This window comes from Thermobia domestica, chromosome 4 (assembly GCF_964235325.1).
Source record: "Thermobia domestica chromosome 4, izTheDome1.hap1.1, whole genome shotgun sequence".
In the NCBI taxonomy this organism is placed as follows: domain Eukaryota; kingdom Metazoa; phylum Arthropoda; class Insecta; order Zygentoma; family Lepismatidae; genus Thermobia; species Thermobia domestica.
The window spans coordinates 212,172,558-212,185,515 of record NC_137457.1 but is presented as its reverse complement, the minus strand read 5'-3'; the positions used below and the strand labels follow the sequence as shown (position 1 = coordinate 212,185,515).

Genomic DNA, 12,958 nt, shown 5'->3' with positions numbered 1-12,958 from the left:
AACTTCATGGCTAAATCGTTAGCGTACGCGTCTTTAGACATAAAACCCGGATACAATTCCCAACGGAAGATCATGTGGTCAGATCTCACGTTAAGCTGTGGGTCTATGTCTCATATAGCTTTGGTGCTGAAAGTTACGCTAAAGTACAATTCACCTAACCATCAGATCTAAGTAACGAACAATTTAAAATAAAATGTTAATTTTATTTTTAAAATCTATATCAAAGCGTGCTAAAGACAAATGGATAGTTGAATTGCGGAAAATATTTTGAAATAATGTTAAAGAATAAGTAGGAATATGATTTTTATCTATTGTAGTAAGTAGTGTAAAAATAATATGAGAAGAGGTAGAAAAGTAGATATGAGCAAATCACGTGATGACTAGGTTGATTGTTTAATACAACTATGAATATTGTATTTAATAAACTTTTACTAATACATATATATATATATATATATATATATATATATATATATATATATATTCTAAATTTGGTATAGAAATTTCTTACTTAGAATCTAGTAACATATCTAGCATTGTTGTAAGTACCGATAAGTACAAAATACTAATAAATATTGTAGTCACATTACTCAGGTTTATTATTTGCGCTTACTTGACTTATGATTGAAATTTTCTGCATACATTTATAGAAAGTTTGTAAGTAATGTATCTCAGCGTCGATGGCTTGCAACACATAAAGAAAACTGTTAACAAGTAGTGAGAAAAGAAAACCGCTAAGTGTGTTTAAAAATTTACATGAAAACTATTCAGCGCCCTCTTATCTAACTGGATTGCTTTTCTGAAAAATTCTATGCGGAGATCCAGACTATCAAGTTTACATTAAAATTATTCATGTAAATAGCCTCATATGTGTTTCTTTATGTAGTCTTAGGTTTATTATATTTTCTTTACATATTATTATCTGTTGAGATCGTAATAACCAAAATATATAATTATATAGCCTAAATTGCAAAACTTAGAAATTACACTGTGATAATGTTTTCACATTACCACATGAAACTATCTTCTGCACATGCTTTTAAGGATGGATGATGAATAAATGCATGTATGTTTACTTTTGTTTTCCTCTTAAACCTGGTTATAATTTAATATTTTTATTAAATGCTGAGTACGACTAATATTATTATGAGGAAGAAATTGCTCTTATCTTTCCTCTACCTGCGGCGTTAATGAAATCATTGTTATGGCAGGAATTAACTATTCTACTTTGAATCAAGTTTAAAACGAAAAAAAAAAAAAAAAAGTTAGAGACTCGAAGACAAAATAGCTACGAAAATTGTTTAAACAAGTTAAATTTTAACAGTAGTATATAGTGCTTGACATAGAGACTGTAATAAGCGTGTAAGCTAGACAAACGCAATTCAAAATACATGCTTTTCTCTCCCAGTGTAAGACTACTAAAATATCATTATCATCATACGTTCCCGATTCCATATTCTTCCTGGTCTTGATGTACACCAAGTGATCTCCAACAGCTTCTTACACTAACATTTTTCACCTTGGATTTCTCCCTCTTTCTTAATTCTCTTATTTCCGTACCATTTTGAACCTCATCCTGCCACTTGTAGAGATTTCTTAGTTGTTCTTTGTTTTTGTACGAACGCTCTTTTGGTTGAATGTATTCCTGATTATTTCATGCTGTTATTCGATGTGTTTTTGTTATTCCGAGAATGTTCTTGCATGGCTGTCCCTGGCATATTAAAATTGAGGGGAACGACAAGAACATAGAATGCTTCTAGATATAACTAAGTTTATCTTAAAATTATGAAGTAATTGAGAGCTACTGACTTAAGATGTAGTGGGTGCCGGTTTTTACCTCTATCTACACAATTAAGTCATAACCTTCCCTCATCACTGGAAAGGCATTTGCTGTAAATTTAGAAATTTCCATGCCCTTTGGTTTTCGGTTAATCTCATTACCCTGACATATAAATTACCTATGTTAATATTATTCATTGACTAAAACCTTTTCATTTTCCTTGTTTTCTTTCCACTATATTCTATACTATATCATTACAATAAACTTTTCTCCAACAACATCTTAATCTATTTTTATTGGCTAATCACTCTACCCCTTTAAGCTCAGCATACAAATTTCTTAGAACATTAGTCTTTTTCGCTGCCATTTTATGTCCTCATTTCTGTTCTTTATAGTATAATATGAAACATTTCATGAGTCTATTTTTCTAATTCTTTATTCATAGACCTATATTATACAATTTTATCACATATAAAGTTTTTATTATGATGTCTTTATCATATATTTTCTTATTGATATAATATAACCTATTGATTGCCATCTTCTTCTCCTACAGTTTCCACTCCTTCTTTCTAGGCCTCGTCTATATTTCAAATCTTTATTGATAATACTATGTATATACCAAAAACTATTCACTTGTACTATCTTCTTTCCTCAAGTCTGAAGTTACATCTACAGAGATTAGGATGATATTAGGAATTAGTCCATTGTTGGAGTGAATAATGAATAGAAAGTAATTTGTGTCTTTGAAATGTGATGAGACAGCCGAACATGGGGTTTGAAGTAGTAGTCGAACAAAGCAGAGACGCATTTGATGAGGCTACCGGTACTGGAAGGGTTTATGTGTTGCTTCTTTTGAGTAGAAGACTTTTGGAGTCAGGTTTAAAATGGTGGCTTGGGACTGGACCATGGTTGTCTAGGTATAGTTGGTTTTAGTCAGGATATCTTAGGCTGGGCACTTCTAAAGAGGTTTGTAATAGAAGTGGCTTGAAAGTTACTGGTACTGTAGTGTTTTGGGCCGGTAGTCTGAGTAAATCATGATCAGTGTAGTGGAGTCTTCATCTGCAAGATCAAGGATAATAGTGGGGTCAGAACACAACCGAAATTGTCCAGCGTTCGGCAGGTGTAATATTTCCGTGTGATCGATAGATAAGGTTCAGCGATTTATTTAAAAAGAAAAGATATGTATATTTCTAGGGGATAACTATTAGCAATGGGAGGGAATTTTGAGAGGATTTTTTTTTTTTTTTTTTTTTTTTTTAAATAGCGGGATGTATTTATGTTTGAGGAACATCGTTAGATATATCTGACTGACTTGACCAATGATACTGCTAACTTAGGTTGCGAGCAAATACAAAAAAGGAAGTTAGTATGGAATTTATGTTAAACTATCACACATGAAAGGGAGAAGATTAGGCTATCGAAACGAGTTTCTCTTCGGTCGGGTTTAGAGAGTGCGAGAGAAGGCTAAGAAGTGGTCCGAAATGAGAGTACCGATCTCGAGAGTGAGAGAGTGGGTGGCTGTTCTGGGAAGCGGGCTGGGTGGTGTAGAGGTTAACGGATCGGCACGGTATGCCGGAGGTCCCCGGTTCGAGATTCGTTCCAGTCAGCAACCATAATCATAATCATAATCATAATTTATTGCATCCGTTCATCGTCATACAACGAAATTGGACATGTCATTTATATATATACCAGTATACATAAACATACATACTATTATTACATATAGATTCTTATGGTTACACAAATTTACTTACTATACATTTAATTTTACGTATACGAATTATTTTCTACATATTCTTCAACCGAGTAAAAGCAATGTTCTATCAAGTACCTTTTAAGTTTGGATCTAAAGCTATTGACAGAGACCTGATTTTTTATACATGATGGAAGTAGATTGTATAATAGAGTACCTTTGTGCGTAACTGATTTATTGTATATATTTGTCCTATGTGCATGCAAGTGAATGTCGTCTTTACTTCTTGTGTTATAACTGTGAATGTCTTTGTTAACAATAAATTCACTACTATGTTTTTTTCAAATACATTAATATTTCAAACAAATACATTGAGTACCTTTTAAGTTTGGATCTAAAGCTATTGACAGAGACCTGATTTTTTATACATGATGGAAGTAGATTGTATAATAGAGTACCTTTGTGCGTAACTTATTTATTGTATATATTTGTCCTATGTGCATGCAAGTGAATGTCGTCTTTACTTCTTGTGTTATAACTGTGAATGTCTTTGTTAACAATAAATTCACTACTATGTTTTTTTCAAATACATTAATATTTCAAACAAATACATTGAGGGAAGAGTCATTATTCCAAGTTCCTTAAAAATATTTCTGCAAGAAGAGTTCCATTTTACTCCTGCAAGTATTCTTACTACTTTCTTCTGTAGCCTAAAGATAGCAATACTTTTGGGTGCATTTCCCCAGAACATCAAGCCATATTTTATTGTAGAATGAAAATTTGAGTAATATATACACTTAGCTGTTTTTATATTAATCTTATCCCTTACACATCTAATTGCATAGCATAGTTTGCTTAGCTTACTTCTTACATGTTCTATATATGGTTCCCAGTTGAAATTATTAGATATTTTAACTCCGAGAAAGGTCACTCAACTTTTTCACTCTGTGTGTTATAGTTGAGATTATTTGTGTTGCGTAGATAGAGGCATAGCAAGCCTCTAGTTGAATTTTTTGTTGGTTATTTTCAGTTTAGAGGCTAGGTTTCGGTCGGGAGGAGGGCAAAAAAAATAGGGAGATCGCTTATTCGGAAGGAAGAGAGTTAATGATAGGGTATGGCCTAGAGCAAGGATGGTAAGACAAAGTATTCAGAGAGGTGATTATTATAAAGTTATATAAGTGGTGGTATCTTCGAGATATCAACATTACAAGTTAACATAGGTGGTGGTGGAAATAATAGAAGAATTTTCAAGAGAAATAGATCAACTCATTTATTTATGCTTTAGATTTCTTATTTCTATTCCTTGATATCCTATTTCAAGAGGGTGTAATAATAATCAACAATAATCTTAATTTAATTAATTTTCCTCTGCAGTGACTTCGACAAGGTTGTACGTGTTACTGATAATCCTGCACAACCTCGAGCTACAGATAAACTATACTATGAGCTGTATTACTCTCCGAACAGCAACGACTCATCACCAAGTTCACCCAGGTAAATATAATTGGAATTGTAAATATATTTAAGGTCGATTTAGATATTTTCAATATCATACTATTATTATTGTTCAGATTCATATGGATTTGTAGAGTTTTCAACTTTTTAAGGGGTATTTTTGTGTAGGATTTCTTTATATGTTGTTGTTATATCCTTTTGAAAGTTTGTTCTTAAAGTATAACAATCTAACATGCTATTATAAGAAACAAACTAAACAAGAATGACTCCTCTCTTACAAGTCCTTTTATGTTTTACATTCTTTATTGTACTTTCTATATTTTGTTTTTAAGAAAGAAAAAACATCTCAAGAGTATAACCACAGTAGTGTCTTTGCTTCTCTCAGTTGTGGTATTCCAACAAGCTATTTCGGGTTTTGACGGCAATGATTCTTTTATATAATATAGCTTTTTAATTTTTATAACCAAAGTATAAAAGCATATTATGTTTGTGTACCCTGATCTTTACTCTAATTTTCCTTTTATATTTTTTGTTCCGGCAGATCCAGTTTGGCATTCCATCAAACTAGATGTCCTAAGAAGGAAGTTGTACATGTGACATGTCGTGACCTAGAATGTGGTGTAAGACCGCAAGCTATAAATCAATGGTCAAGGTAAAATATTATATGGATTAAATTTTAATAAAATATTATTCAGAATATTTTAATAATGTTACAGATTATGTTCTGAGCTTATTAACCTATAAGAGAACCATAATTTAAACAAAGATAACAAAGATGACTTAAAATCCAAACTTAAAAAGATTATACTGTTAGCAATGTTGAAATATCAACAGATAATTTCAGCATAAAATTCTACACATGCTAAACTATTGTCCTTTTAACGTTTTCAAGAATGCATTGGTTATTCAATCTCAGATACGTGAGATGCAAATGTCTTAATACGCTGTTGAGGTCTGAGTCTCACTAGCACGTGATTTGAATCGTCTGATAGAAAAGTTAAATATTCTTTTTAAATGTATTTATTTAATATTAAGATAGTGTAGGACTGAATTAGTTGACATGTACGGCATAGCTGACTGTAGCCATCTTATCCCTAATTATTAGCAAATATATAAATTATCTTGCATTCAACTATGCTACACACTAATATTTCATATTTATTTTGATATGTAGTAAATTTGGTTTCTTATGTATGATATAAAATGTGCAGATGCTTATACTTTTAAATGTGCAGACGTTCTCCAAACGTAATTAAGAATAGGCTTTCAATGATAGTTTTCAATTAATATCAATGTAGATGAAAGTAGTATTATTTTTAAATATTTAAAACATATTGATGAGTAATTTTGCCTAAAGTAACTTATAATTATGCTTACAACTTAACAAATCCAGTATCATTTATGTGATCAAAGGATGCAATAAATTGATCTGAATTGAAGTGCTGAGACGGTTCACTAACTAGAAACAAGCTTAACATCTTAGGTAATTACTGTTTAACTTCAATACGTTAATATCCAAGAATAGAGTTAATAATTTTAAAATATGTGGTAGAAAAATTAATATACAATATATTATAGAAAATGCCTTGATATGTCCTTTTCCCCTTATTTTCACACTTTTATTAGCGGCCTCTGTACATAATATGAAGTCGTAGCCATGATATAATTCTTTCTTATCATCAAATACAGGGTTTTCATAAAGTCTGGACGGATTTAATTCGCTTATAATTTACATAAAAATGCTCATATTGAAATCAAATAAAGTGCAAACGGTAGCGGAAGGATTAAATTTTTACCTGTAATCTGCACCAGCTCAGTTCATTCACCGCCACACCTCCAACTGGGCGCCGTCTAGGAATCGACTTCTGTGGGCTGTTGATGACGCTTTCCCTTACCCTGCTCACTGTTGCAGGCGATGTTGGCGGCCTCCCACTTCGAGGACGGTCCAGGACGCTTCCTGTCTCCAAGAACTTAGCATGCCACTTTCGGATTGCACTCTCAGTCGGTGCCGGCTTTTTGAACTCTTTGGTGAACTTTCGACACACCAGAATTGGTGATTTTAGCTCTGCGTACCACAGAACACATTGCGCTTTCTCTTTCACCGACGCCATCTTTGATACGGTAAAAAAAAAAAAAAAAAAAGTCTTCTCAGAGGAGTTTTTCATTTATTTATTTCTTTAAAAGACACACACACCAATACAGCTTACAACTTACTTTTAACAGTCAACATTGAAACAACAATGAAAACAACAATGGATGGAATTTGGTAAGAAACTGACCCTTGCCCTCCCTCTCCCTCTCTCAACGTATTCAGAGTTGCCGCTTATCTAACAGTGTTGCCAACTAAAAATTTAATCCTTCCGCTACCGTTTGCACTTTATTTGATTTCATTATGAGCATTTTTATGGAAATTATAAGCAAATTAAATCCGTCCAGACTTTATGAAAACCCTGTATATAAATAAATAAGTTGTTATTATTAAAAATTTATTTTAATATAGTAAAAAGATAATCTTTTAGTATTGATCTATCTTAATTTTTACTCAAGTTTATCGCTTTTACTGGACTAAGAGTAAAATTTTCAGGATTTTCATGCTAGTGTATACCCATATTTCTAATGCTTGTTTTAGTGAATCTTTCGCATGTAAAATGAAATTCTTAAATACTTTAATATTTAAATAGATCTCTCCTACTTCGTTATCCTAGAATTGTGGGCGGAGGTAACGCTAGTCCAGGATCCTGGCCATGGCAGGCTGCTTTATATAAGGAGGGAGAATTTCAATGTGGAGCAACATTGATCTCAGAATACTGGCTAGTATCTGCTGGACACTGTTTCTACCAGTAAGTTTATATTCACGTGTTTATTTTATATTTATTCTATTTACTTCTAATATGATACGCAAAGAAACATATTTAAACACTATCGTACTTCTAATATAGTTTTTCTTTGTGAATAGAATAGAAATGGAGGAATGTACGGTAATACAGATATAATGTAGTCACTCTGTAAAATGATCGTTTAAGAAAGTCAAGAACAACAGATGATGAATTAGAGATACGCTAACTATACGTCCTCTGATTTCAAATCACTGGCTAGTCGGCTTACACAGAGTTCACACTGACCTTGAAAATCAGGAAAATTATTCAAAATATGCCGAAAGTCAGGGAAATTGTTACTCCTTTGAAGGATGCCTCAAAATATTAAGAAAGGTTCAAAAAAGAGATAAGAAAAAGATGAAAAGAGAAAATTGTCTTTAAAAACAAAAAAAAAAAAACTCGAGGAGCACCGAAAAGTGTTAAAACTCCTGACTTTGAAAGAAGAAGAACAACAAATTAAATTAAAAAATTCAAACGCTAGAGAGAAAAAAAAGTTAGGTTTCTTGATTGTGGTGTAGATAATAAAAGAGATTGGATAAATTGTGATACATATATATATATATATATATATATATATATATATATATATATATATATATATATACTAAGAGTACTTGCTTGGGTTTATGAATATATTCAGAATGCCGAAAGATTAAAGATGTTAGTGTATAATTATAGTTTGGTACTTATGTGTTACTGTATTTCAAATATCGGAAATTCGATTCGTAATAAGTATTTACAGTAAAAACGTTAGCTTATGTTTATTTTTAAAAATGAAAAGGAAAGAGTGGAATTGCTATGTGGTCAGTGGAGCCCGATTAAAGAAATATAAACCTAACCACAAGGGACAGCGTGTTTGCGGTGTCTCGAGCGAAGAAAATTTCTTTACTCAGTCACAGAAATTCAGGGAAATCAATATCGCAATTTCAGTGTGAACTCCGTTAAACCCTTCAGGATTACTGCATGTGATTTCAAGTTATTGTTCTGAAGGAAAAAAGAAGGGTGTGTGGGATAGACAAACCAATTGCAATTTATTGCATATAAAGAAAAAATACCAGACTACTAGACGTACTGTTATTATCGGCATAATCAAAGTAAACAACATGGATTTGGTGGCAACTGCAATGACAGATGCTATCCACCAATAGTAACTTATCTTTTCTGTTACTACTTAATAATCATATGAGCTAATTATACTGTAATGTCGACTGTTTTACCTACTCATCATACACCAACATTACCTAGATACAACTCCGAGTCAATCACCCATGACAATTATTAACTTCAATGCAAAATAATTTGCTAATTACGAACTCCCAGGTACAGTGTCCAAAGTCATTTTAAACTGAAACCATTAATAATCAATCAAACAATAATAAAGTGAAAGGAAACTCGTCAGGGGTTATAGTTAAAAGTATCATACCGGTTTTAGCTCCATTGAATTGGGGAAACACCTTGGAGAAATTTTAATCAAGGTGGCCAGCCGCGGAATTTCAAATTGGAAGCTCCTGATTGGAAAGGAAGATCTCTAATGACTAAGCTATGTTTGCCTGATATATTTTCATTATCCACAACGATGCCTGCGCCGTACCTTTCGGCGCTGTTGAACGACAAATAAGAAGACAGGGTCAGGATTCAAGCCCGTCCGGGTCAGCCTGGGGTTCCTGGTTTGGCTTGGTCTCTGCCGGCTTGTGATCATACCGTGGAATTCGGAAACTCAGAGATCATGTACTTCAAAGGGCAGTTGAGCTTGCCTTATAATGCTCGGGTGCCTCGCTGCTTATGATGGTAGGCTCTACTCGGACACCAGGGTTGTCGAGAGCTCCTTCGTGGCTAAGCTTAGCGTACGCGCTTCTGGCGTGAGAGACCCGGGTTCGATTCCCAGCAGGAGCTTATGTGGTTCGGATTCCACGTTAATCAGTAGGTACACGTCTCATATAGCCTCTTTGCTGAACGGGTCGTTAAACTCAAAATCAAATCAAACCAGGCTGTCAAGTTTAATGGACTTCATCATTACTTCCTTCTGAGAAATTTTGTGTAAGGCTCCAGGAGCGGGAGCAGCAGCATTTGTACTGTTATTGGTGAAACTGGTCCTGGAGAGTGTGCAATTACCGACCAACCATAAGCAGTAAGTCTGGTCTACAAAGTAGGGTACTGATAAACGAGTGTTGGGTAGCATTCGTGTTATCTATCTGCAGCGATATAGAAAATCAACAAAGTGGCATTTTCTTTGCAATTTGTAACATCTTTCTTTCACAAACACGTTCTACGTAAACTTTTTATTTTATTTTATTTTATTTTATTGATACATACTTTCACCCTTTTACAAATAAAAATAAATAGAAAAAATTTACTGCGTTCTCTAGGTAATATGTTAAATCCTTTACTTCTCATGTTAGTAACCATTATCCACAAATAACCATCTTCCTTTAAGTATTCGTCTCACGGGTTTGATATACAATTATTTACATTTCAACAGATGTTTCCTCACGTCGAAAAAAAAAATATCATATGGACCTGCATATTTTCAGAGCTGCAAGAGTATGAAGAAAATAATTTGCAACACGCGTTATTTCGAGCATGAGAGACGTGAAGTGACGATCCACATCGGTGCAGAGGAAGTCGCACATACGCCATCAAAAAGTATATATTTCAGCAATGTGCAGTTGTACGCAAGATATTCCCCACAGTTCATAATTTCCAGATATCCTCCTAACAAAATTCTCAGATATGCACGGACATGAAGATGGATCCAAAGTAAGCAAAAAGTATGCTTTGACAGCAGTAAACACCGAATGTATCGGCAGGAAGTTGGGGTTTGGATCCACAAGCTCGAGTTTGGAATAACGCGTGGTGCGATGTATTTTTTTATGCTTTTGGACGGCGTAGCTCCGAAACTATGCATTTCCCCCCTACATTATTCTGATAAAAGAAACACTGACCAAAGCTTAAAACACACTTTATTTTAAATTATAATTTGTAACGGTTTCGGATATCTAACATATCCTTCTTCAGACCCTATCGAAAATAAATGAAAATACAGACATAGTCATTGTTATGATAAAGTTTAAATTCTTTAACAGTCATATATATAGTCATTGTTATGAAAAAGTTTAAATTCTTTTAACAGACATATATATAGTTATTGTTGTACATTTTTTTTTCTATTTGTCGAGAAATGTAAACTCGAGCGAACAGGAGGTAAAGAAGTTTTCAAAGTTCCACTTTTAAAAGGAATATAGGATTGGTAACTTGCCTTTCAGGATTTGGTTTGTAAAATTTGATAACAGTATCTATTTGATCTTTCTTTAAGGATCATTGTCGAAACCTAAGGCTTTTAGTAGTATTGGAATAAAAGTATTTGATAAAACATGAGCGTATGGCTGGTATAAACGTATCATTGTTAATAAATCCACAACTTTTGTTTAGTAAGACTATCCATGGCTTTGGATTGATTATTTTAACAAAAGAAACACTGACCAAAGCTTAAAACACACTTTATTTTAAATTATAATTTGTAATGGTTTCGGATATCTAACATATCCTTCTTCAGACCCTATCGAAAATAAATGAAAATACAGACATATATATAGTCATTGTTTCTTTTGTTAAAATAATCAATCCATAGCCATGGATAGTCTTATTATTTTGATGTGAGGAATCACTTAAAGTTTGTCGGTATAGTTCATTAGCATATATATATGCGCATATGGGATTATAAATCCAATTCATTTATTCAAGCAAGGAGGAGTACCACTTTTACTAAAAACCAACGAAGTAACAGTTTCTATACAAGTTGCAATATCTTACTTTCATAAGCATGTTCATATTCTGATCAACCTTTTTTTATTTTTTTAATTCCTCATATTATTGTGGAGTGAGAAAATTGTGCAATTTTCCAAATAATGTCGAAAATGACAAATTACTTGTAATAAGTTACTTAATTGATTAACTAATACTCACTTGTGCCTTGTTATAAGTATTTTATTTATTCTTGAAATGGTTGGGCATAACGGAGATGTGAAAAGCTTTTTAATTATTTTTAATGCAATTATTTTGTGCAAAGGGATCAGAGTAAAGTATTCGGCACCTAATAAGAATTTGGTTAGTGTCCAGAGAAGTGGATACCAGAAGTTTATAAGCCCTTACCGCTGGTCTAGTGGCTAAAAAGACTATTGAAATTTGAACGCGTTACGGTGTTTTGGAGTCATCTTAAACTGTAGGTCCACGTCTCATATACCCTCGATGGCAAAGAGGGACGATAAACTCCAATGAAACAAAACCAGAAGTTTGCATAAAAATAAAGCATTAAAAAAGATGTTAGTGACCGGCGTGGGGTACACGGCATCGATTGAAGATTTAATATATGTATAATGATTTAAAGATGAATATATGCACCGAGCAATAATTAGTAGTCGATAATGTAATATGATTGTAAGTAAAGAAATGTTAACTAACAGTTTTGGATATTGTTCTTCTGGTTTATTGTTGTGTATAATTTGTAATATATGATTCAGTATATCAACCTAATGGGGTGCATATGAGAATGGTAGGAGAAATAAGAAGTTTATATCCTATCCATTCGCTGCATCAATTACATCACATTTCCATATATCCGAATAGTTAGAGTGTAGTTTAAATTAAAGAAAATCGTAAGTAATTATCGTTGCTTTCAACAAGTATCATTCAATTCAACGTGTACGAGATTGACCGTAGATCCTCATGGGTTGTAATCCAAGGAGTTTTGTTTCATTTTCTTTACTTTTAATGTAAGGATATGGTTTACTTCACTATTTAGGTTACCTATATTGATCATTAGTAATTACATCAGAAAATTACATGTGACAACAGTATAGAGAATAAAACAGGCAAAATCTGAAAGATAATTTTAAGATAATTATCTTCTGTGAACTGTGAAGTAATAGTATATTTTTACTGCTTTGTTGAATATGGTAGAAGTTAATTTAAATATTTTAATCCTAAGCAAGGCATCATATTCTTATAAAGTTATTGTTAATGCATGGGGCAATTGAGTGTACAGTATGGGGTGAAGTGTTGATTTTTTTTTTTTTTTTTTTTTTTTTTTTTTTTTTTTTTTTTTTTAGTCAGGTTTGTCAAATAACCCCTATTAGGAACACTGGTTATAAG

The 12,958-nt window shown here is 32.8% G+C and overlaps 1 protein-coding gene and 1 long non-coding RNA gene across 3 annotated transcripts in view; one reads left to right on the top strand and one right to left on the bottom strand.

Annotated features, from left to right (window-relative positions):
- LOC145683854 (uncharacterized) overlaps positions 1–12,958 on the bottom strand; it is a 405,847-nt gene that overhangs the window by 60,317 nt on the left and 332,572 nt on the right. The gene's annotated exons all lie outside the window — the stretch shown is intronic.
- LOC145683852 (uncharacterized) overlaps positions 1–12,958 on the top strand; it is a 534,245-nt gene that overhangs the window by 508,493 nt on the left and 12,794 nt on the right. The window contains exons 11-13 of one of the 2 annotated variants that reach the window (XM_081755458.1): positions 4,854–4,973; positions 5,476–5,586; positions 7,640–7,774. In XM_081755458.1, coding sequence (XP_081611584.1) covers positions 4,854–4,973; positions 5,476–5,586; positions 7,640–7,774 — 366 coding nt within the window. Of the gene's footprint in view, positions 1–4,853; positions 4,974–5,475; positions 5,587–7,615; positions 7,775–12,958 lie in introns of both variants that reach the window. The other variant, XM_081755457.1, reaches the window with a different exon arrangement.